The sequence below is a fragment of the Glycine max genome, chromosome 12 (assembly GCF_000004515.6).
Source record: "Glycine max cultivar Williams 82 chromosome 12, Glycine_max_v4.0, whole genome shotgun sequence".
NCBI classification, from domain to species: Eukaryota; Viridiplantae; Streptophyta; class Magnoliopsida; order Fabales; family Fabaceae; genus Glycine; species Glycine max.
Genome location: NC_038248.2, coordinates 23,217,123 through 23,243,454, shown reverse-complemented (window position 1 = coordinate 23,243,454; position 26,332 = coordinate 23,217,123). Strand labels below are relative to the sequence as shown.

The window sequence follows — 26,332 nt, the reverse complement described above, 5'->3', positions numbered from 1 at the left end:
GAAATGGCCCTGAGGAAACTTGTCTCAAAGAGATCCAGGAAGGATAAAGCGGCTGAAGGAACCAGTTCCGCTCCCGAATATGACAGTCACCGCGTTAGGAGCGCTGAACACCAGCAGCGCTTCGAGGCCATCAAGGGATGGTCATTTCTCCGGGAGCGACGCGTCCAGCTCAAAGACGACGAGTATACTGATTTCTAGGAGGAAATAGTTCGCCGGCGGTGGGCATCACTAGTTACCCCCGTGGCCAAGTTTGATCCAGACATAGTCCTCGAATTTAATGCCAATGCTTGGCCAACAGAGGAGGGCGTGCGTGATATGAGGTCTTGGGTGAGGGGTCAGTGGATCCCGTTTGATGCAGATGCTATCGGCCAGCTCCTGGGATATCCTTTAGTGTTGGAAGAGGGCCAGGAGTGCGAGTATGGCCAGAGGAGGAACCGGTCCGATGGGTTCGATGAGGAGGCCATCGCCCAGTTGCTATGTATACCGGGGCAAGATTTTGCCCGGACTGCTGCCGGGAGACGGGTGCGGATCATGTGCACCAACATGACCACCCTAACTCAGATATGGATGACTTTGCTGCTCAGCAACATCCTGCCCAGCGATCATAATTCTGACCTTCCCCTGCCGAAGTGTCAGCTGGTGTATGCCATCCTGACACGGATGAGCATTCATGTGGCTCAGTTAATCACTGATGCCATCTATATATTTGCAGGTATGGCGCCTACCAGGCACCCTCTGGACCCGGATAAGTCCAACAGGGCCCTGGGATTTCCCGCCTTGATCACAGGACTCTGCCAGTCGTTCGGCGTCCCCGTCACACCTAGCAAGGTGATTCGGCCGCCCATCACCCGAGCTTTTATCGAGAAGTACTGCACGCAGAGACAGATCCAGGGTGATGCACCACAAGCCGGATTGTTTGTTACGGAGCAGTATTTGTGGCATTTGGTTCGCCAGCAGGCGGCCAACCACCGGGCACATGTACAGACCCATGATTGTCTTTATCAGATGAGTCTCAGCCTGCAGAGCCAGGGCTTTACTTCTTTTCCGTGCCCTACTCCGGACCAGTTCAGGGCAGAGGTCACATGGCCTAGAGATTGGCCGGAGGCCCAAGCAGGAGAGGCACCAGCAGAGGCTCCCGACGAGGCAGATGAGGCCCGCGAGGACGAAGAGATGACCGATTTACTTGATTTCTTAGGAGGGAGCGGGGCCACATGATTGGGAGATCTCTTGATCCATATTTCTTTTTGTTTCCATTTGTTTTTTCTGTCACATATCATCTTATTTTGTGTTTGACTAAGGGACTAACGTTTGTTTCATGTTTTGACTTTTGTTTTGTACATACATATCGTTTGAGTTGTTACGTCGGTACTTGTTTCATTGTTGTCAATAGTGTTTGTTGAAATTTCGGAACCGTGTAGAGTTTTTCATTTAGGAATGTCGTCCTAAAAAATAAAATGAACCAAAAATCCTAATAAAAAGAAAGAAGCGTTGTGAATAAAAGTCATGTTCGTAATGAAAAGAAAAAGGTTTTTATCTATACATGTGTGTAAAAGGAAAGTGTGTATAGAAGGTTTTTTGTATAAATGATGCGTGGAAAGGAATTCTTATGTGTGTGAGTAACAAGTGTATATAAAGAAACTTTTGTATGAGCCATAGGTGTGCGTTGGAGAAAAACGAAAAAGATCTTTGAATGTAAATAGGGTTTGATCATGTGACGTAAAGAGAGAGAGTTCCAATGCGTGCACAGAAAAAGTTTGTCATGTATAAAAATATAGATGTACAAAGAAAGATTTTCCTCATAAAGGACCACAGGTGTATAGTTGTAGTGAACGTATATAAAAATAAAACAAAAAAGTAAAGAGAAAGAAAGACCGCGAAGGTCGACATGTTATAGTTAAGAAGTATAAATCATTCGTAAAGAGCAAACGCATCTTCTGGAAACAAGGGACTGATGCTAAGAGTTTATTTTCCGGAATGAACCGAGATAAGGATGGATGAATTCATTGAACTGATGAAAGAACATAACTTGGAAACATTGGGTCTGTCTGTGTAAATTCCCAACCGTAGTATCACAATGCCATAAACAGGATGCTTGAGTGCCCACCGGGCTGTAGCCATGACTAATTTTGCACGTTGTTTTCAAATAATCATTGTCACGCGTGCCTTGTGGAGTAATATGGGAGTTCGGCCCGAGACCGATGCCTTGACACCCAAATTTGTTGCGCCCCAGATATCAAGATTGGGTTCCCACAATAAAAGACCCCATTTAAACACAACCTTAGACCTTTTTGAACCTTGTCCTGTAAAAAAGGAATCCTCATTCTTTCCCCCGAAGCAAAGGACAGCGGAATCTCCTCAAGGGAGAGCAAATAGAATGCTAAACCCGATTTCCCAAAGAAAGGGATGGGTAAGGAAAAGTGAAAAGAAAGAAAAGGAAGAAATGGAAAGAAATAAAAAAAGAAAAATGAAAATAAAGAAAAGAACAGAAGAAAGGAAAGAAGGATTCCCAATCAAAGATCGAAATGAAGTGAAAAGGGAAAAGAAGCAATTCTCGATCAATGAAAAAAAGAGGACAGAAATTCTTCAAAGCCAGATTGCCACTCAGAATCATTCTTGACTGGCAATATCCCACCCCACATGAACAAAAAGGAAAAGACCGAAACACCCGGCTTCCTCTCCAAAAAACACTATCCTCAAGAAAATCCTATTGGTCCGTGATCGTACGTGTGATCTCTGATTCGATAGGAAATCATGTGCAAAATGAAGTCATGGTGCAGTTATGGTTTGGGAATAGGATAAAACACTTGCCTTGTGAGTTTTATACACTATGAGTGATTTATTTTCGGCTCAGCCCGATGTTTCCCCTGCATGTTCATTTTAAAGCTAAAAGTTGACGTCTTACCCTTCATTCTCGGTTACAAGGAAGATTACCCTTGGCACAAGTATATTGCTTCTCTAAGATGTGGTGCTCTCGCGAATGATTTATTTTTCTTTGCAAAAAGCATGTTATCCTTTTAGGTGGAAAACCCGGTGGACCGTTCGGTCCCGCCAACCCCTTTTCCAAAGCCACATGAATGTTATTGCTTAGGGCTGTTCATGTGTCCTCCACTTTCGAGTTTGGAGCCGTGTTCCATGATTGCCTAAGAGAGGACCCTCAAGGCAATCCTCCATTCTCATCCTTTTCCGGAGCCACATGAATGAATTGCGTTGTCATTCATGTGTCCTCCATTTTCGAGTTTGGAGCTGTGTTCCATGATTGCCTAAGTGAGGACCCTCAAGGCAATCCTCCATTCTCACCTTTTGTCGGAGCCACATGAATGTTATTGCTTAGGGCTGTTCATGTGTTCTCCACTTTCGAGTTTGGAGCTGAGTTTCATGATTGCCTAAGAGAGGACCCTCAAGGCAATCCTCCATTCTCATCCTTTGCCGGAGCCACATGAATGAATTGCGTTGTCATTCATGTGTCCTCCACTTTCGAGCTTGGAGCTGAGTTTCATGATTACCTAAGAGAGGACCCTCAAGACAATCCTCCATTCTCACCCTTTTCCGGAGCCACATGAATGTTATTGCTTAGGGCTGTTCATGTGTCCTCCATTTTCGAGTTTGGAGTTGAGTTTCATGATTGCCTAAGTGCGGACCCTCAAGGCAATCCTCCATACTCCACCTTTGTTCGGAGCACCATGAATGTCATTGCCTAGCGCTGTTCATGTGTTCTCCATTATCAAGTGCGAAGCTTCTGGTGACTGGGAAGCACGTTATTCTGTTGTTTTCCAGATCGGTTCCTTCGCCAAGTATGTGTATATGTGTATATGTGTATTATATTCGTTGTTCTGGTTGTTGTTTGTATTTTGTTTTGTGCAGAAGAAAAAAGAAGAAGTAGAGATGAGAGTCGTCATCACGGAAAGGGCAGGACGGACGAAATCAGTGTCCTATCTTTGCTTTCCTCTTATCTCCAATGAGAGGTAAGTAAAGAGGGTCAACTGTCATACCCTAATTTCGTCCGGGGATTATTACTTGATGACATGCAACCTTTGGTTAGCCGCTTTGAGATACTTGGCGTCCTTTGTTGCACAGTAAATGAAGTCCCGAGACGTCTCAGAAATCAAAAGGAAGCAGGCTTGCGCGATCCGTGAAATTCCGTAATGTGGCGGAAATCGAAAAGAGGTGTTTTTACGCAATCCGTGAGTTTCCGTAACTTCTTCGAAAGCTAAAAAAGAGTAAATACATAATCCGTAAGGATTCGTAACCTTGCATAAGGAAAATAAGTATCGTTACGAAATTCGCAAAGTTTCGTAACGTTACGGAAAAAGAATTACAAAAAAATAGAAGGGGGGTGCATTTAGTAAAAAGGGGGTGCAAATAGCAACCAGGCCCACTTGGGCCCTCCAGAAGATTCCTCCAGAAGGTTGTTGCTTCTGGAGGAAGCAACCTTGCTCGCCTGGGCGAGCTGAGCTCGCCTGGGCGAGTTGGGCGGCAAGCTTCTCCCCTATTTTGCTATAAATAGGGGAAGAAGTGAAGAAGAAAAGGTTCAGCCCCTTAGGCACTTCTCTCTCTCTCGAAATAGCTGAGGAAAATTAGTTCCGTGAAGAAAATCCAAGCCGAGGCGCTTCCGTAACGTTTTTGTAACGTTTTCGTGAGAAATTACGCGAAGATTCTCGACCGTTCTTCAAGATTTATCGTTCGTTCTTCGTTTTCTTCAGTCTTCAACGGGTAAGTACCTCAAACCAAGCTTTTCAATTCATTCTATGTACCCGTGGTGGTCCACATTTTGTTTCATGTATTTTTATTCTCGTTTTCATTTGCTTTTTATACCCCCTTTTGACGTGCTTAAGCCATTTATTTAAGTCATTTCTCGCCTAATCTAAAAATAAAATAAATTTGCACCGATCGTTCGAATTGTATCATCCGTTAATTTTGGTTAAAATGAATTCCGACCGTTCGGTCGTGTCGTAACCACGTCGGAAATAAAAAAAAGAGGTAAAATAATAATATAATAATCAAAAAGTACCTTTTAGTAAAATAAAAGCGAAAGATCAATCGGACGTTTTCTCTTTGGAATTTCTCATTCTTAAATTGAATTGACTAATAACTAAAGTGAAACTAAGGCTAAAATCAACTCGCCAAGTCAAGCTCATCCACAAAAATAGGTTTTTGAAAGTTTATCATTTCAGTTTCTTACTAAGTAAAAAGGATCATTTTAAGGTCCAACGCCTTAAAATGATCACCCCTCAAGTAAAGAGAATCACTTGATCCATGCTTAAGAAAGAACTACGTAGGTCTGATTTCCTCTCCAAAGGAGGGTACGTAGGAGCAAAAGCCCCGCTTTTGTCGACCTCAAAAAATAAAAAGAAATAAAAGTTAAGATAACACAATTCCACAATTCTAAAAAAAAGGCTGTTGTCTTTCGAGACAAACGTAAGAGGTGCTAATACCTTCCTCAAGCGTAAATACAACTCCCGAACTTAGAATTATCTTTTTCACCGGTTTCCTTCGGTTTTTCCGACGTTTCCCACAAATAAACGTTGGAGGCGACTCCGCGCATCTTTCCTCCTTTGGAAAGCGCACCCGTGAGCCTCGCCCTCGCTCGCCCGCGAAGGGCACGTTGCGACAATTAGATAAATATATTTCTATGCATCAGCTTGTTTGTTAGAAAGACCCAATATATCTACCTACTACTGACATTTTATTTACCTTGCATTTTATAGTTTTTAGCATACAAGTTTAGTTTAAATTCTGCTTGAAATTATCACTTATACATGTTCTCTCAACAATGCTTCGATTCTGAACTTAATTTAGGCTAACATTAGTTCCATGTGTTCAATACTCGGATTCATCAGTTTTAATTTTAAATACTTGACGATCCAGTGCGCTTTCTGGTAAACCCCGATTGATATTTCCTTGAGATATAAATGAACAAAAAAAGTAACTACAATGGGGAACAATCACCTGGCCCCCCAAATAGCTTAGGGGTGAAGCTCGCCTGGGCGAGTTGCAGATCAACCAAGTCCCCTCATTTCCTATAAATAGGCGTGAGGAGGCTGAAGGAAAGGGTTCAGCCTTCAGATATTGAATGGATTTAGTGAAATTTTGAAGAAAAGAAGAGGAAAGAAGGAAAAAAACAAGGTTGAGGCGCTACCGAATTGTGACTGTAATCGATTTCTACATCGTTCGTTGTTCTTCGTTTGTCATTCAGTTAGTATTTATTTTTAGTATTTGAATGCAATCTATGCACCTTAGTGGTCCTCTTTGTTGATTCATACATCTTCATCTCATTCTTCTACCATTTGTAATCTCTTTTCTTTTGGTAAAGTGAGTTTTGACTGGTCATTTACGTCACCAATCATCTTTTAATGAGTTTGAAGTTTAATAAGTAAAACCAAGTTAAAATCAACGTGTAACCGAGCTTTTTATCCGCAAAAGTCGCTTGAATCCATTCAAGGTCCAACGCCTTAGCGGTCTCTTTTATTTTTGTTGGTTAAAATGAACCTTTTAGAAGTTTAAAATCAACTCAACACACAACTTTCTTGCTTTTAAAGAACTATGTAGGTCTGAGTTCCTCATCGCACTTGAGGATACGTAGGAGCAAGGAAAACACCCTTGTTGACCCCAAAAAGTAAAAAAACATAAAAAAGGGAAAATAAAATAAATATTGAATCATGATTTTGCACACTCGATTAAAGGCTTTCGTTCCTTGTGACAGACGCGTGGGGTGCTAATACCTTCCCCGCACGTAAGCAACTCCCGAACCCTTATTTTCAAAAACCACAAACCCCTTTTGGTTTTTCTAACATTTTCCTCGAATAAATGTTTTCCTTTTTGGAAGACGCACCCTCGAGTCTTGCCTCGCCCTCCCGTTGAAGGGTAGGTTATGACACTAGTCACGCCTAGTTTATCTTGTTATTGCATAATACTTTCTTCTTGCTTATCACGCTTATCTTCAGTTCTTTTGAACCCTATCTTTTACCTTTTGCAAACCCCTAACAAGAAAGAACCTCAACTTAGGAACCAATATGAGTCATCATTCATCTAGTGTTAATGGTGAGGGTACTAGTCTTAAGGATCCTCTATCTAGAATATTAGATGAGTTGAGTTCCCTCAAGTTATGGAAAGAAATACTAGAAAGAAAGGAAAAGGGAAAAGAGAGGGTAGAAATAAGTCAAGATGAGAGGGAACAAATAAGGGAAGAAGAAAGAAGAAAAATACTAAAAGAGTTTAAAAAAAATGAAAAACATGTCTCCTATAGTAGTCATGACTCTTGCAAGAGCCTAAGTGAAGAACTTAGTGACTATTATAGAGGAAGGCATAGGTCACATCCTAGATCTCACTCCCATAGGAGAGAAAAGGAAAGAAAGCCTCAAGAGGCTAACATTAACCTCCCATACTTCCATGGGAAGGACAAGGTGGAGGCTTATTTAGATTAGGAAATGAAGGTTGAACAACTCTTTGTTTGCCATCATACAAGTAAGGAAAGGAAGGTTCCTTTGGCTACCCTTACCTCCCAAGGGTATGCCGTCTATTGGTGGACTTCCCTTGTTAGGGAAAGAAGAATTCATGGGGATCCTCCAGTAGAGTATTGGAATGACTTGAAAAGTGCCCTCAGGAAGAGGCATATCCCCTCCTACTATGAAAGGGAGCTTATGGACAAGCTCCAAAGGCTTAGGCAAGGGAGCATGAGTGTTGAAGAGTATAGGTAACAAATGGAATTACTCCTTTTGAGAGTTGGGCTTAGGGAAGAGGAAAAAACAAGTATTGCTAGGTTCCTTAGTGGATTAAATATGGAAGTGAGGGACAAGGTTGAGCTCCTTCCATATAGGGACCTAGATGACATAGTCCAACTTTGCATAAGGGTAGAGCAACAACTTAAAAGGAAGACTACTTCAAAATCATATGGCTCTCACTCTTATCCAAAGAAAGACCAAGGTCAAGGAATCTTAGGGGCTGCACCTTCTAAGCCCAAAGATGATAAGGGGAAGACAATAGAAAAGCAACCCCCTAAGGCTAGTATGCAAGAGAAGAATAGTTGTATAAAGTGCTTTAAATGTCTTGGAAGAGGACACATTGCTTCTCAATGCCCCACCAAGAAAGCCATGATTATGAGGGACCAAGACATTTATAGTAGCCAAGATGAGGCTACTACTTCACCTTCCTCTAGTGAAAGTGAAGAAGCAAAAAGGGAAGAATCTAATGAAGAAATCTACCCCCAAGAAGAAGGGGACCTTTTAATGGTCAGAAGGCTTCTAGGAGGCCAATCTTGTGACTTGACCCAATCTCAAAGAGAGAATATTTTTCACACAAGGTGTAAAAATTTTTATAACACATTGTCTCTCATTGTAGATAGTGGTTCATGTTGCAATTATTGCAGCACAAGATTAGTCTCTGAGTTGAGCCTTTCTATCACTCCTCATCCAAAGCCTTACAAACTTCAATGGCTCAATGAGCAAAGGGAGATGATAGTCAATCAACAAGTTAAAGTTCCCTTCTCTATTGGAACATATAAGGATGAAGTGACTTGTGATGTAGTTCCTATGGAGGCAGGACACCTTCTCTCAGGTAGGCCATGGCAATATGATAGAAATATCATCTATAATGGCCTAACTAATGAGATAACCCTCACCCACCTTGGAACAAAGTTAGTGTTGCATCCTCAAACACCATCACAGGTGGCCAAAGATCAACTAACTATGAAAGATAAGAGCAATGAGGAAGAAAATCTAGAAAAACAAAAGAAAAAGAATGATAGTAAGGCCTTGTCTTCGAAAGCCAAGGGGAAGGAAAAGGAGGAAAAGGATTCCTCCAAGAAGATTGTTAAGAAGGAAAATCATTTTTTACAAAAGATGATATCAAAAGAGCATTCCTTCTTAAACAATCCTTCTACCTTCTCCTATCAAGGGAAACCACCCTTAGCACTGCCACAATTCCTACATTTGAGACCTTACCCCTAAAGGTCCAAGAACTCTTAAATGAATTTGGTGATATATTTCCCAAAGAGATAACCCCTGGGCTACCTCCTCTCAGGGGAATAGAACACCAAATAGACTTAGTCCCAGGAGAAAGCCTTCCTAATAGGCTAGCCTAGACTAACCCTCAGGAGACTAAGGAGATAGAGTCTCAGGTTAAGGAATTGTTGGAGAAAGGTTGGGTCCAAGATAGCCTAAGCCCTTGTGTTGTGCCAATGTTGTTGGTGCCCAAAAAGAATAGTAAGTGGAGAATGTGTACAGATTGCAGGGCCATCAACAACATTACTGTAAAGTATAGGCACCCCATTCCTAGACTTGATGAGTTGCATGGTGCCAACATCTTTTCAAAAATTGATCTTAAAAGTGGTTATCACCAAATCAGGATGAAAGAGGGTGATGAGTGGAAAACCGCTTTCAAGAAAAAGTTTGGTTTGTATGAATGGCTAGTGATGCCTTTTGGGCTCACTAATGCACCCAGCACCTTTATGAGGCTTATGCATCATGTCTTAAGGGATTTTATAGGTAGATTTGTAGTTTTTTAATTTGATGATATTTTAGTGTACAGTAAGAGCCTAAATGAGCACTTAGGACATCCAAGACAAGTTCTTTCAGTTCTTAGGAAAAACACTCTCTACGCCAATATAGAGAAGTGTACCTTTTGTGTAGATAATATAGTTTTCTTAAGATTTATAGTTGGTAGAAATGGGGTCCAAGTGGACCCTGAGAAAATCAAGTCCATCCAAGAATGGCCCACCCCAAAAAGTGTAGGAGATATTAGGAGCTTCCATGGGTTAGCAAGCTTCTACATAAGGTTTGTTCCTAATTTCTCTACTCTTGCCTCACCTCTCAATGAGCTGGTGAAGAAGAATTTGACATTCACTTGGGGTGAAAGACAAGAGCAAGCCTTTTCTTTGCTCAAAGAAAAGCTCACCATGGCACCTGTTCTTGGTCTTCCTGACTTTTCTAAAACTTTTGAGCTAGAATGTGATGCCTCTAGAGTGGGTGTGGGAGCTATATTGTTGAAAGGTAGGCACCCTATTTCTTATTTTAGTGAAAAACTTCACGGTGCCACCCTCAACTACCCCACCTATGATAAAGAGCTTTTTGCCTTAATAATAGCCCTCCAAACTTGGGAACATTATCTTGTTTCCAAGGAATTTGTCATTCATAGTGATCATGAATCACTAAAATACATTAGAGCGCAAAGCAAGTTAAAAAAAGGCATGCAAAATGGGTAGAGTACCTAGAGTAATTTCCATATGTTATCAAAAACAAAAAGGGAAAAACAAATGTGGTAGTTGATGCCCTCTCTAGGAGGCACACATTGTTTTACTCCTTTGGAGCTCAAATTTTAGGATTTGATAACATTAGGGAATTGTATGCTTCAGATGAACATTTCTCTCCCATTAATGAGAGTTATGGGCAAAAGGCCCAAGATGGATTTTATTTGGCTGAGGGGTATTTGTTCAAAGAGGGAAAGCTTTGCATAGCCCAAGGATCCATTAGGAAATTACTTATGAAAGAGAGCCATGAGGGTGGCTCATGGGCCACTTTGGGATAGACAAGACCCTTGTCTTACTCAAAGAAAAGTTCTATTGGTCCCATATAAAGAAAGATGCCCATAAGCATTGCACTAGATGTGTGGCTTGTTTACAAGCCAAGTCTAGGGTGATGCCTCATAGGCTATGCACACCCTTACCCATCCCATCTACACCTTGGGTAGACATTAGTATGGACTTTGTCCTTGGGCTTCCTAGAACCCAAAAAGGTGTAGACTCTATCTTTGTTGTGGTGGATAAGTTTAGCAAGATGGCACACTTCATACCATGCCACATGGTAGATGATGCTTCTCACATCTCAAAACTTTTCTTCAAGGAAGTTGTGAGACTCCATGGTTTGCCTAGGACCATTGTGTCAGATAAAGATACTAAGTTCCTTAGCCACTTCTGGAAAACCTTATGGGCTAAGCTAGGAACTAAGCTTCTTTTCACTACCACTTGCCATCCACAAACTGATGGGCAAACAAAGGTAGTGAATAGGTCTCTATCCACCCTTTTAAGGGCTTTTCTAAAAGGAAACCATAAGTCTTGGGATGAGTACCTTCCTCATGTAGAATTTTCCTACAACAGAGGGGTTCATAGAACCACCAAGCAATCCCCTTTTGAGGTTGTCTATGGGTTCAATCCTCTAACACCCTTAGACCTAATTCCCCTCCCACTTGACACTTCTTTTATACATAAAAAAGGGAAATCTAGGTCAGAGATTGTAAAGAAGTAGCATGAGAGGGTTAGGAACCATATAGAGAACCAAACAAAGGTGTATGCAACTAAAGGCAATAGAGGAAGAAAGGAGCTAGTTCTTAATAAGGGGGATTGGGTTTGGCTCCATCTTAGGAAGGATAGATTCCCTACTAAGAGGAAATCCAAGCTTAGTCCTAGAGGTGATGGACCTTTTCAGGTCTTGGAGAGGATCAATAACAATGCCTATAGGTTGGACCTCCCAAAAGAGTATGGAGTCAGCAACACTTTTAATATTTTTGATTTAATTTCTTTTGGAAGTGGAGCTGATGCTGAGGAGGAGGAACCAACAGATTTGAGGTCAAATCCTCTTCAAGGGGGAGGGGATGATGCAATCCTCCCTAGGAAGGGACCAATCACTAGAGCCATAAGTAGGAGGCTCCAAGAGGATTGGGCTAGAGCTGCTGAAGAAGGCCATAGGATTCTCATGAACCTCAGGGTAGATTTTTGAGCCCATGGGTCAAGGTTGGGTCCACTTGTCTTTGTAAATATTAGAATAGGTTTTCCTTCTTTTGGGCCTTGTATTTTGGCCATTCTAGTAGTATAGGGTTTTAGCCTTGTATTTAAGGGCATTTTGAGTAGTCTTTCTAGTAGAGACTTTTTTGTATTTTCATGTATTTTGGCATGGAGGTGAGCTTAACTATTAGTGGGGTGTGTGTAGCTAAGCTCTAGCTTCTTATCTCAAGGAGGTAAGCTTAGCTATTAAAGGGGTGTGTTGCTAAGCTTTAGTTTCTCAAGGAAGTTTCTCCAGAAAGATTCTCAGGGAGGTGAGCTTGGCTATTAGAGGGGTGTGTGTTGCTAAGCTTTAGCTTCTCAAGGAAGTTTCTCAAGGAAGCTTCTCAGGGAGGTGAGCTTAGCTATTAGAAGGGTGTGTGCAGCTAAGCTCTAGCTTTCAAGGAAGCTTCTCAGGGAAGTTTCTCAAGGAAGCTAGTGTAACACTAGTTGTAACTTTGATGAATGAGAGTTTTGTGAGAAACACTTCAAAGTTCCACTTCTCTTCCTCTTTTTTCCCCTTCAATTCCTTCCCCCTCCCCCCCTTCTCTCTCTTTTTTCCTCCATTGAAGCTTCCTCTCTAAGCTTCTTATCCAAGGCACTCTCTTGGTGGTGAAGCTCCTCCTTCCATGGCTTATTCCCTAGTGGATGGCGCCTCCTCTCACCTCTTCTCCTTTATCTTCCATTGCATATCCATGGTTGAAAATCACCATTGAAGGACCTCATTGAAGCTCAAAGATCCAGCCTCCATAGAAGCTTCTCAAGCAAGCTTCCATCAGGATTATTAGATTCCTCCTCTTTCACTGTTGGCTGATAAAGGAACTCCCTTGTGAGATGCCCATAGCATCCATAATTGGAACAAATACGGTGGATGCTCTCATATTCAACCTTGCACCAGAAATCCTTAAGCCATATGTTACCTACAACTGGCTTCATCAAGTCAATCTCAACACATGCAAAGTGACCTCGCCAGACACCTTTGGTGTTGCTATCAACCTTAATTGATCTCCCCACAACACTAGCAAGAGTGGATAAAATGCTTTCATCATAGTAAAATAAGTTCAATCCTCTGAAGCAAATCCACACCATAACTCTATCAATCTTAGCCACTAGTGAGATAAGCTCCGGTGTCTAGGTTTGCACTATCAAATAATGGTCAAAGACCATCCAAAGGCCCTCCTTAATCATCTTTATTCGATCTTCTTCAAGTTCAAATCTAACCATGAAATAGTCATTGCCAATGTCAAGCATCTCGAACCCTACAACAAGTCTCCACATTCTTGTTAATCAAGTTGCCAATGTCAAGCATCTCAAAGAGAAACTATCCATTGCCAATGTCAAGCATTACAATGACCAGAGAGAGCATCTTGTCATGGTGCATAGAGGCCTTCAAACACTGAATGATGGATATGAACTTTAAGCTTTAAAGGATTCCCATCTTCATACTCTAGTTTTGCCAAGTTTCGTTTGAATAAATCTACCATCGGACGAGTGCTCAATGTCATCTTGCCCTCTATAACCTTGTCATGAAAGGATAATTTACTACTGGCTCCACCATCCTGTGATTCATTGTCGGAGCCACTGCCGTTCATAGATCCCGTAGAAAATGGGAAACCTTGCGCAATAGCCTCCATTCTTATTACTTGATTACATTTATACCATTACTAAACAATTAATTATAGTCAATTTTTAATTTATGACATTTTATATAAAAACTAATTGAAAGTTGAAAAACTAGGGGGAAGTTGAAAGCTAACTGAAAACTGAAAAGTTAGATGGAAACTGAAAGTTAAAAATTGATAGTTGGAAGCTGAAAAACTATCTTGGCTATGTTCGAAAAATCATTTCAACTAGCTTCTAGTTGTTTTTACTAACTGAAAAGTTTGTTTTATTGTTCAGAAGATAACCTTTATTAACTAGCCTCTAGCATTTTTTAGTAGCTTCTAATGTTTTTTGAGACGCTACTTGAAGTAGCGTTTTTTAAAACGATAGCTTCTAGCTTCTACCTTCTAGCTTTTTATATTTTATTCTCTTTTTATCCTTAAAATATGTATTTAATTTCCTTATTACCCTTTTTAAATATGTCATTATACAGTTTTGAGTTACTTCAACAGTTAGTTTTATCGAACAATTATGATTTAATTAGCTAACTTAGAAGCTTTTAGCTACCAACTAACTTTTCAGCTAATAATTTTGAACATAGCCCTTATTTAATTATAATTGTTTCATAAAACTAGTTGTTGAAGTAGCTAAAAGTGTAAAATGATAAAAAACAATAGAATCCTTATTTATTTAAAAATGGTAATAAGGAAATTTGATAAATACATTAAAGATAAAAAGGAAAGAAAATATAAAAAAGTTAGGTTATGTTCAGCAAGACATTTCAGCTATCTTCTATCTTTTTCACTAACTGAAAAGCTTGTTTGGTTGTTCGGCAAACAAGGTTTTATTAGTGGCTTCTAGTATTTTTTGAAACACTAGCTTATAGCTTCTAGTTTTCTTTTTTATATTTTCTTCCATTTTTATCTTCAATACATTTATTCAATTTCCTTATTATATTTTTTAAATAAACCATGATTTTATTATTTTTCTGTTATTTTACACTTTTATACCACTTTAATAGCTAGTTTTATGGAACACTTATAATTTAAGAAACTAGCATTTCAGGTTTCAAGTACGAGCATCTAGTTAGTTTTGCCAAACAAAGGTTATCTTTGGCAAAACTAGCCAAAAAAGCTAGTTGGAAGCTAAAAAACTAACTGAAACCTGAAATGCTAGCTGAAAGCTAAAAACCTAGCTTATTAAATCATAAGTGTCTGGTAAAAATGAGTTGTTAAAGTAACTAAAAAGTGTTAAATAACAAAAAAAAATCATGATTTATTTAAAAAGGGTAACTAAAAAATTGGATAAATATATTGAGGATAAAAAATAACATTATTATTTATCTAATTTCCTAGTTACCTTTTTTAAATAATCATGATTTTTTATTATTATTTTACACTTTTCAACTACTTCAACAACTAGTTTTTCGAGATACTTATAATTTAATAAACTAGCTTTTCAGCTTTCAACTACCAGCTAGTTGTTTAGCTAGTTTTGCCGAACATAGTCGAAGTAGTATTTTTTAAAACCGTTAGCTTCTAGCTTTTTATATTTCTTTCATTTTTATCCTTAAAATATTTATCCAATTTCTTGATGATCCTTTTTAAACAAATCATTATTTTATTATTTTCTATCATTTTACACTTTTTAAGTACTTCAACAGCTAGTTTTATAGAACGTTTATAATTTAACAAACCATTTTTTTAGCTTTCAACTAACTATTTAACTAGTTTTGTCAAACATAACCCTAATAGTGTTTAAAAAAATATTAGAAGCTATTAAAAAATCGTACTTATCAAATAGTCAAATAAACTTTTCAACTAATAAAAATAATTAAAAATTAACTTAAATGTCTAATCTTACTTTCAAACAAATTAAGATAATTAATCAATTTTTTCTATATAAGAAAAAGGTAATAAGTTCTTTTCATATCATGTATCATCCATATTAGCATCATCAGTCATATTTTTTTCATGTTTAGAAATTCGGTGACATGATTAATAAATTAAGCACTACTAGGAAATAAGGTTTTTACATCGGTTATTTAAGACTTTCAACATCGGTTATTAACCGATGTTGAAAGTAATATCATTAACATCGATTTTTCAAAACCGATGTTAACTAATAAATACAACATCGGTTATTTAAATAGCCGATGTTATATGATAAGAATTTTGAAAAAAAAAGTTATAAATTTACATATCAATATCGGTTATTTAAATAACCAATGTTAAATGGCACTAACAACATCAATTATTCAAATAACCGATGTTAACGGCCACTAACAACATCGTTTTTTAAATAGCTGATGTTGTTAGTGTCAGTTAACACCCTAGAGTCTACACAAGCAATTACCATAAACTGTACTTGGATTTATTAGTTAAAGACCACCATAACCAATAAATTAAGCTAAAACATGATGTTTTATAGATTATTCATGAAAAAAAGAGTGAGCAGTTTAGAAACAAATAAATTAAATGCCAAATGGACTAGGTAAATCTATTATCACCTTTGGAAATTGAGCTTCAGCAAGGGCTTGAAAATGCTCCAACTCTTTTCTGTCTAGAAGAAATATAGCTTATAAGACTCTATACTAACAAGAAGAAATAAATTTTTGCAAAGCTGAAAAAATGTACAACCAAACTCTTACATATATTTTTTTTTTCTTGAAACTCAGAAACCTTTGTTTCATCAAACCAAACAAGTTTTGATAGCCATCAATTTTAGCCATATTCCCTTTATCAAGACCTTGGTTTTCTCGATCATGTCTGATACAATTACTATGACTCTCTAGTTGTTTCTCCCTACAGTTAATGAAGACAAAATAATTGTAACAATCAAATCTTACTTCCCAACCCACATTCAAATCATTAAGCCAAATTCACAATTTGCCACAGATTGGTCACAGATGAATGTGCATATAAAACATTAGTTTAACTGTCATAATTGAAAGAAAAAGAAAATTCGCAGTTACTTTTTCCCGGAACATAAATTCACTCTTGAAGGTTCAACAAAATTTATGAAGGTAATATTAGGAACTTCAACTTACTTGATCGAAGGCAATGATGCTGCTGCACGGCAACGGTCCATTTGTAGCCAATCCATCTATAAAATCCAACAAGACAAGATAAAAGCAAACAACAAAGCATCAAAACAAAGCATTGAAACAAACAAATAAGAAAAAATTAAGTAATGTTTGATTAACAGCTTAACATAGGACTATATTGGAGAAACTCACAAAGTTTGGCCAAGGCCTTGCTATGGATGAGCTAGTTGGAGCAGGAAAGCGTAAGCACCAACATGAGTCATAGACGTATGAACCCACTAAAGGTGCCTTTGAACAGAGAAGTGAACTTATTCTGGACCCTGGAATATGCATCAGCATGCAATGAAATTACATTATTAAAATAATTACATAAAAAAATTAAAACAACATCTTTGGACAATTGAAAATTGTTAGGTGAAGCAATGTACTCTCTAATTAGCCAAAGCATCTCTTCTCCTCTCCAATAAATCATGACTAGAGACTACAAAGTGCAAAACTCCCTTCAAAGTACAACGCATGCTATATTTATCCTTATTTTCATACCATTAAATTAATTAACTTAATTCATGTGTTCTATATTTAGTATGAATTTGGGTATTTTTCAACCAAACTCAAGATTAATCTTTAGAAATATTAAGATTAATTCAAAGGATAGATCTCTTTTAATAAATATTTTTTATACACAAATTAGGATCAAACCATAACGACATGTTTTATTATAATCCAGTTCAGAATAATTTAACGACATGTTTTATACACAAACTAGGGCTCACCCTGTTTTAGACAAGAGACAGATAAAGATCAGGAAAAAGAAAAGAGAAAGGTTTCAAAACATAGCATAGCAGGAGGTGACCTTTGACATTTTTTTCAAGAGAACAAAGACTTCAGAAACAACATTATTACACGCTCTGGTTATCAACATTATTTTTGAGAGGTTGGCATTGCCAATTTAATCTTGCTACCACCAGTTGAATCCTTCCATTGTTGTGTTATTGTCTTAATATGTGTATAGAAGTTAACCCCTGCCTTGCCTATAATTCAACAAAGCACATCAAATTCATATCAAACAGTATCTATATCATAATCAAAATGTAACTCCTAAATAATGTAATTGGTAAACAAGTGCAGAAGAACTAGGTTTGGTAGAAATCATTGAGCCATAGAAGTTGAGATCACCAGCAAATGATGCCTTGTTGTCGGTAAATGAGAAGAAGGGCAAAGGAAATGGAATGGGGACATTGATGCCAACCTGGTTCAAATGCAGTCATAAGTCATTATCCATAAGAGTAACACTATCAAAATATATTTATTAAAAGAAATACTAGTAATATGTTCTCTAAAACTCTTTTGGATCCTTATGGATGAAATTCATGTTTCTCATTAATCATTTCCAAACCATTAGAACTTGCATGAAATTCAACTAATATGATAGTGTATTGGAAAGAGATACAAAAAGTGTGTTGCTAATGCCAGTAAGAATATTTTGTGTATTCTCTCCTTTGTTAACCCTAGATTGAACTAATCTGTGTATTCTCTCCTTTGCCTGTGCAGCCAATAAGAATATTCAAGAAACATAAATACAAATAGCTAAAATATACCCAACAATTGGAGTGGAAATGGGATGGCATTGAATAGCCATTTTCAGTGATTCTTGAATGATACAGGTTTTTACTTCAAATCCAATGTGGAAAAAGTAAATATGGAATCATAAACAAATCTGCTTGCTGATCACTGGACCAAGTTCTATATCAGGTTCAATTCCGGTATTTACTTTAAGAGCTTTGGCATGCTCTAAAAGTTTATCCTCCCTGTACAAATATTGGAAAGGAAGCTAAAAATAGTACAAGATTGAATAGTATTTCCCATGGAACCATGTTCTTAGAATTATTAAAAAGGATGAATATAATGAATTGGTCATACTAATATTGGCATTACAATAACTGTATAGTATATACAATTTGTGATTATATAGTAAGGGAAGAGTGATGATTCCACTTGGCACACTGACATGAAGTATGGCATTTTGAACTTGACACATCAACTGATATGGAAGATTGGGGTAGTTTGGAATATGTGACGTTGTTGTTCTTCTAGTAGAAGCTTCCACCTGTTCATATTCAAATAAAAGGAAACAATATGCTTCAGCAAACCAAAACAAACAAAGTCATCACCTCAGAATCTTGGCTAAATATTAAAAAGAAACTAATGAGTTAGCGATTAAAAGAAGCAACGTTAGAAAAGTTATTACTTTGAAAAGAGAACAAGAGATTCATTCACCTGCTCACTATGTCCCTGAGGGAAGTAAAACACAAGGCTCCCAACTTGGGGTAATGACACAAGAGGCCTTGCACAAGCATGCCATAACTCTGAATTCAAAGTCTTTCTGACCCCTAAAAAATTTTTAGTAGCATCACACAAGCATATCATTAAAATGCAACCAAAAGGGTAAAAAATGATTGTCCAAAAAAAAACAAAAAAAAAAAGAAAAGGAAAATGAAACAACAGACCAGAATGCTCTTGCATTTCTTTCAACAGTTTCATCTCAGCAGCAAGAGTTTGAGCACCAACAATCATTCCTCCTCCAATTTTAATCTTTTCTTCCATGGAAGCCATCATATCCTATTCCTATGTCTTCACCACTCTCTACGCCTTCAACTTAAAACCACAAAGAGGAACCTGTGCTTCTATGTCTTCAATTCACAGCAAGTTGCAACATCCCCACCAAACAAAACAAAAAACTCTCCTTTCCCTCACCATCCCATTAAAAAGAAGAAAAGGGTCCACGTTGTCAATACGAGAAGAATCTCACCTCATGTGTTGTTGTTGTTCTCTGAGAAAACAAAAGAATCTAACCAAGCAAGCTCAAAACTGAAAAGCAGACCAAAACTTGTGAAAAAAGGCACAAGTGCAGATCTTTTGTTTCAAAGGGTGGAGCTTGACACAAAGTTTGCATCAAAGCACGTGGACCTAAGCATGAGTGAGTGCTTTGTATTATTGGTTTTGAGTTTCAGAACTACACTTGTGTTTTTTTTTTCTTCTTCTTTTCTACCTTGAAAAGAAACCAACCTTTCAGTGAAACCACTCATCACACTGACGATGTCACTGTTCCATTCTTCCTTTCTTGCTTGCTTTTCTGTTTCTCAAGCACAAGCACCAATGCCAAATGATGAGGCCAATTAGGGAGAAAAAGTTGAGGCAGGTAAGTGGCACCAAATACAACAAATATCAACAAAATTGGTGAGAACATAAAAATTTAGACAAAGACATCTATGCCTCAGGAAAAGCTTATTGAGTTTCTGGCATAGCTTAAGCTTTTGCATTAGGCAAAAATGAGAGATATAGGCAAAGATGGCTAGAATAAATTCTAACCACCCTAATTACAAAATAAATATAAGGAAAATCAAATCAGATTTGAATCATCTAATCTTGATCTTAACTACCTAAATCTCCTAGAGTCCTTATTTGAAATTCAAATTTAAAATAAAAGTACATATACAGCTGTTAACATAGGTCATATGCTTACTTGAGTCAAATTATTGACTTGTATATTAAACCTTTGAATGGTTTCAGCCACATCCTTTTTAGGCACCACATTTCCTGAAATGAAGACAGTGACAGATCACATGATTATTTGAAATTTGAATTGAAAATGGAATATAAATTTTTGAATTAAAGTAGAATATAAATGATAAGTATCACATAAAAAGTATAAAATTTATCTCCTTCCAGCCTAAACCAAATACATCTACAAAATATCTCTAATAATAGAACGTTCATAGAAACCGGTGTGCGGTGGAACAAAAACCCACTCATTCACTTTAAAACCCCTTTTCAGTGTTTCCTTCTCCTGCTTCCATTCCTTTTCTTCCTTCAGGTCAGTTGATTTTTTTTATTTTACGTCTTATGTAGTATGTTGTATATTGTTCATATTTTCCTCACTTATTATTCAAAAAGCATGTTCTTGTAATGGTGTGTGTGTGTCTGCAATTGCTAACTGTTTAAGTACCTTGCCTAATATAAGGTTGCCACAACTTGGAACTGCTCTGTCATGTGGATAGTTTTTGAGTGCCAGGGGATACGGAATGATAAGTTTTAACACTATGGACGAAGAATTGGAGGTTGGTGAAGGTGTGCAACATCAAACCAAAGATGATGGATATTCACTAAACCCTGAATTCCCCAAAACATTAAAACCCCAAGAAATACACACTGCCTATTCTCACATCCCTCAAGATAAGAATGTGGTTGAAGAAAGTGAACAACAATTATAAATCAATATCACATATTCAATGTAAATTTCAACATGCACAAAATAAAAAAGAGCATAAATCAGATCAAATGCAACACGACCAGAGCATAGATTCAAACAGAAAACACACCTAGGGTTCATCGGGAACCACAGAGATGTAATCGGTGCATCCAAGCATAAGCTCCGACGTAATCAGAGGCCGAATGTTGACGGCAACTCGAACACACTACGCCGAATTGGAATTTTCCATCTCCAACCAATCCGAATCAGCCTCGAGGCTGGAAACCCTAAAGTCCAATCAAAACGCAGAAATTAAAATAGTCTTAAAGTATTCAAATAAAAATAAAGCTACTTTGATGAGGAAAAGTGAAATATCAAAATCACTGCCAAAGGAATTAATTACGAGCAAATGTATCAGCAATTACAATAATGCAGTTCAAAGAGAAACATTTCGTCGGTAGGGAAAAGAGGGGAAAAAAACTGATTCATACAAAACATTGAACAATTTAATCGAGAAATGGAAAATTGAGGAAAAGCTGAAGTGAGGTGAAAATGCAGTAGATCAAGGAACGACAACGAAGTACATTGCACACCATAAAAAGCAGGGGCACTAGCTGTCCGATTGTGGAAAAGGTGGAGACGGCATTTTGGGAAAAGAGATTGAGATCAAATGGCGATAAACCCTAGAGAAGAGAGAAGAAGAGACGATGAGAGTGGCAGTAACGGAGAAGAAGAAAGCGTTGCTTTGCTCCGTGACTGTGATTTGATTGGTAGAGAGAGAACGCACAAAAAGAAGGTCCTTTTTGCTTTTTTGGGTACCCTCTTTTTTTGCCCGAAACTTAGGCTTTTGAGTTAAAACTGAATTATTTTAATATCGGTTATTTGAAAACCGATGTCATTATGCACTTACAACATCGGTTTTCAAATAAGCGATGTTTAAATCACACTAAATTCAGTTTTAACATCAGTTATTTAAAAATCGATGTTGTAAGTGTTTAACGACATCGATTTTCAAATAACCGATGTTAATAGGGCGATGTTAAAACTCATTTTTTTAGTAGTGAAGACTTTATGTGTAACAGTTCAAACCAATAATACCTCTTGTTTTATCGGCAATCAAAGAATAATATCTAATATATCAATAACGAATATATATATATATATATATATATATAAAATCCAATTGTTTGCAATGACTCGGAAAACATATCTTTTATGAACTTAACCAACACACACAAAAAAAAAGATTTGCTATATACCTGAGAGTCCTAGATTAAATAGATAATTAAAAGTAAAACTGGTGTTTAATTCTTGCTTAAAGCATATTTTGCCAAGTCTACTACTAGCATTTTTTCTCCTTGATGAATATTTGACTTTTTGCACAGCACAACCTGTGTAGTATTAGTGTGATAATGATATTTTGAAATAGAAAAGAAAGAATTAACTTTTTGTCATGATTTTCCTTGAGAGAACATTAAACAGACGACTTTATATAAACAAAAACAATAAATACTATCAATAATAATCGATAGAATCTGTAAATAATAATACCAACATGACCCTATGTAATTTTTTAAACTTTTTTCTTTAGACCAACAAAGTTTCTTCTGTAATGTTCTACATTTAAATACCGAACAAGTGAATCAATTTAAAAGAAATTAACAGGTGATCTGAAATCATAACCACACTAATTTTTACATGACACATAATCCATATAAATTGAAAAAATTTAACACATGTTACGTGGAGATTAATCAAGATTAGGAGTGCTCACAAGTCTAAATTATCTTAATAACTTGATGAATCCGAACCAATATGAATCAAAGATCTAAATTGGTTGTGATCCTTAGTTCTATCCGAATTAAAAATCTCTAAATCCGACAAGTTCAATTTGAGTATCAAATTTTCATTTTAAAGACAAAAGCTGAATTGATTCACCCAATTAAATGATTTTTTTTTTTTACTTTTTTATATTTTTATTATCTCTTTAAGTGTTTGTATTAAGAAATGACAATGTCTTGAAAATTTTAGTTCTAATTTTGGCTTTTGAGTGTCATGAGTTATGACCGGTTTGATAATTAATAGTAATTAAGCATCAATTTTTAATTTATTTATTTTTTCATTGTTTACTTTTTATTATTTTATAATAAATCTGATCACCAATTCCAAACCAACAACATTGTTCGAATTAAAATGCCTCGAATCCTATCCAAATGTTCCTGTATCCACCATTAGTAAGTTGACACCATGGATATGTAGTGATTTTAGATTATTTAATAACTTCTTATAGACTAACACGAAATTCTGTCAACTGAATTATTAATTAAGTTTAAGTTTTAATTAAATATATAAATGTGTTAAATACTCGTAATAAAAATTCTTATATGCATAACAATCTTATTCAACCCAAATTATTTCCTTGAAAGATGCTTGCTATATGCACACAAAAAATATTTTTTTACACGTGTATGGGTTTTCCCCCTCCTTTGTCGTGTTGTATATGTGAGGTTTGTGGGGTGATGGGGTTGCAAGCTTCACCTTAACACATTAGGTTAGGTAGCCGTGTTGTGCATGGCAGAGTTGGGATCTGGGTCTTAGATGAATGGTATTGGTTCGTGCAATGCACTCTCTGTTTGAAAATGCACAAAAGCAAAATCTATGCATGAATGAATAAATGAATGGGATGGATGGATGGGTGTTGTGATCAAACGTGTAGCTATCATTCCCAATCCCATCATCACCAATACAAGAGTCTCTGCGGTTAGGCTCTGAAGTCAAAGCCACTCGTATATTTAACTCCCATAATCATAACTTTCCCCCTGCTGCCAGTGGTGTGGCACTGATAGATGCTTGTGTTACATAAATACCTAATATATATATATATATATATATATATATATATATATATATATATATATACACAAGCGAATCAACGATTAATAAGATGATGCTATTTTGCACTACATAATTTATAGAATTTTGTGTTGCATAAATTTTTTATAATGAGAATTGTTTTTTATGTATCTTTTAAAAGAGTCAATCTTATTTGAGATAGAGTCAAACACTAAATACAAATACTTTTTTCAAAAAAATTCAAATCATAATTCAATATTCAAATTATATCATTAACATAGTGAATTAGTACTTAAAAATATTTTTTTCATATTTTTTAGAAAACTAAAATTATATAGTGGTTTTTGAAATAAACTAATCCAGTAACATATTTAATCACTTAAATTTCATCTCAAGTGGTGTTTTAAGTTTTCAATGAGCTATTAATTTTTTTATTAGAATTTTATCCCAAATAAATAATTAACACGAGGCATCGATTTTTTCAGTAATTAATAAGCATAATTTAGTAAAGATGTTTTATTTATTTAGTTATTTGTCAATCTTTATGATAGAAAAAAAACTGTAAACGTCACTTATTTTAAAATGAAGGGGGTGTAAAATTATAAAAATAATTAGTTGATATAATTAATATTCACAATTTGTATGGACCAGCTGTAAACAAAAATTTTTAATCTACCATTACCCTTTCTGTCTTTATTTATAAATCACAAAAACCGTTGGGGCATTCTCTCTCTGCAACCACACTTCCAAGCCCCACCAAAAGAGCAGAGTTAATTACAATTTTCTATAGACAAAGAATATCTCATCAGCATAAAAAATGACAAAATAGTATAAAGAAAGAAGAAAGTCTCAACTCAACCAAAGTAAGCAAAGCAAGCCTCTATACTCTCTTTCTTCCTTTCTTCAAAGCCTTATTTTTCACTCTTCCATACATCTATCCATCTATCTTCTCCAATTTTCATCCAAACCAAACCCTTTCTTCTCTCTTCCTTAGTTTCGGTACAAGGCACAAACAAAGCACCCTTCATCAATCAATGGAAATCAGCTTAAGGCTCCAAGACACAGAAACCCCACCTTCCATGAACAACTCCCCAAGAAGCAATCTGAGCAACAACTGCTGCACCAATTATAATAATAGCATTGGCATCCAAATCCCCACCACACCAAAAACCATCCTCAGATCTGACTCCACGAATCCTTACCCCACCACCTTTGTCCAAGCTGACACTTCCACTTTCAAACAGGTTGTTCAAATGCTCACTGGCTCATCAGAAACCACAAAGCCACAACTACAACAACAACAACAACAACAACAACAAGATCTAGTTCAACCACAATCATCATCATCGAAGAACTTCAACATTCCTCCAATGAAAGCAACACCAAAGAAGCAGCAAGGGTTCAAGCTCTATGAGAGGAGGAACAACAACAACAACCACCACCTCAAGAACACCCTCATGATCAACACCTTGGTCCCCAATTTTGCACACAGCTCAGGATTCTCCTCATCACACCACAACAAGCCAGAGATCCTCTCCCCAAGCTTGCTTGACTTCCCTTCCCTCACTCTCAGCAGCCCTGTCACTCCTTTGAATGATGACCCTTTTGATAAGTCCTCCTCACCTTCATTGGGAAGCACTTCCTCAGAGGAGGAGAGAGCCATAGCTGAAAAAGGGTTCTACTTGCATCCCTCTCCCATGTCAACTCCAAGAGACTCTGAGCCTCAGCTCTTGCCTTTGTTCCCTGTGACTTCACCTAGAGTTTCTGAGTCACCTTCTTGAAGAAAACCGAATTGAACCGAACCGAACTGGAAAACAGATTGTTGTGTTTCATCATCATCATCAAGCTATGATATAGAGAATGATTATCATTTGATTTTCAATTGAAAGGTACATAGCTTGCTCAAATTGTAAACTTGTTTCCTTCCACGAAATGAAGATGATGCCCTCTTTCTCCTCTTAATTAGATGAGTTTTTCTTTCTTTTATCTTTTTTTTAAAATTTTGATTTGCCTCTTCATGTTCCAATTTCTGTTACTAAACCACGCATCCAAAAGGGAATAATCATAAGCCAGAGAGGGTGTAGCAATTTATGATCATGTGTGTATCAATTCAATTTCACACCAACCACTAAAGAGAAGTTATGAAGAGACTCAGAAGGCAAAGGGAGGGCTAGGAAATGAGGATTATTGCTTGGGACACATTTTTACTGCACAACAGTGTACGCACTAAGGACTTGACTGTATCCTATGTCTCTCATCAAAGATAGCTGTACCCAAAAGGAAGTGAGTGGGTCAACTCAATGAAGGTTCAAGGGGGTCCCTCTTCTTGGTATTTATGTAAAATGTAGTCTTAATTATTTTTCTAAGCAATTAAAACCCACATAAAAATGGTGATGTGTTTTGGGTTTTGGTTTTTGGTTTTTGGTTTTCCCTTGTCTGACTTCTATTGGATGAAAATTGAAATTGGAAAATTATTAGTTCTCATGTTCTCTTTCAGATTAAGTAGTAAAGTATAGACTTTTTTCTTTTCTTTTTCTTGCCTTCTTTATTTTGTTTTTAAATAGAAAAAAAATTATAGACAATGACAGTACCCTGACTGTAATAATTGTTACATCACAGTGCCTATGTATGTAGGTTCTGATCACTAAAATTGTTCTGATTAATTGTCCTTATAACTGAAACTATGCAACCATCTAATTAGTAAGCATTTTTCTTCAGTGGGTGGTCTTTTTCTTGTACTGTGGATGACTAACACTATGCATCTGACTAACATAAAGCCAAAATTCTTATCTTGAGCATAAATTCTAGAGCAGTTTAAAAGAAAATTCATATGGTA

At 36.9% G+C, this 26,332-nt stretch overlaps 1 protein-coding gene across 1 annotated transcript; it reads left to right on the top strand.

The window, feature by feature from the left end:
• Positions 1–24,256: 24,256 nt before the first annotated feature.
• LOC100797647 (VQ motif-containing protein 4) lies at positions 24,257–25,980 on the top strand. Its single transcript, XM_014764931.3, has 2 exons — positions 24,257–25,385; positions 25,552–25,980. The coding sequence occupies exon 1, from the start codon at positions 24,531–24,533 to the stop codon at positions 25,275–25,277; it is 747 nt and encodes a 248-aa protein (XP_014620417.1). The 5' UTR covers positions 24,257–24,530; the 3' UTR covers positions 25,278–25,385; positions 25,552–25,980.
• The last annotated feature ends 352 nt before the right edge of the window (positions 25,981–26,332 follow it).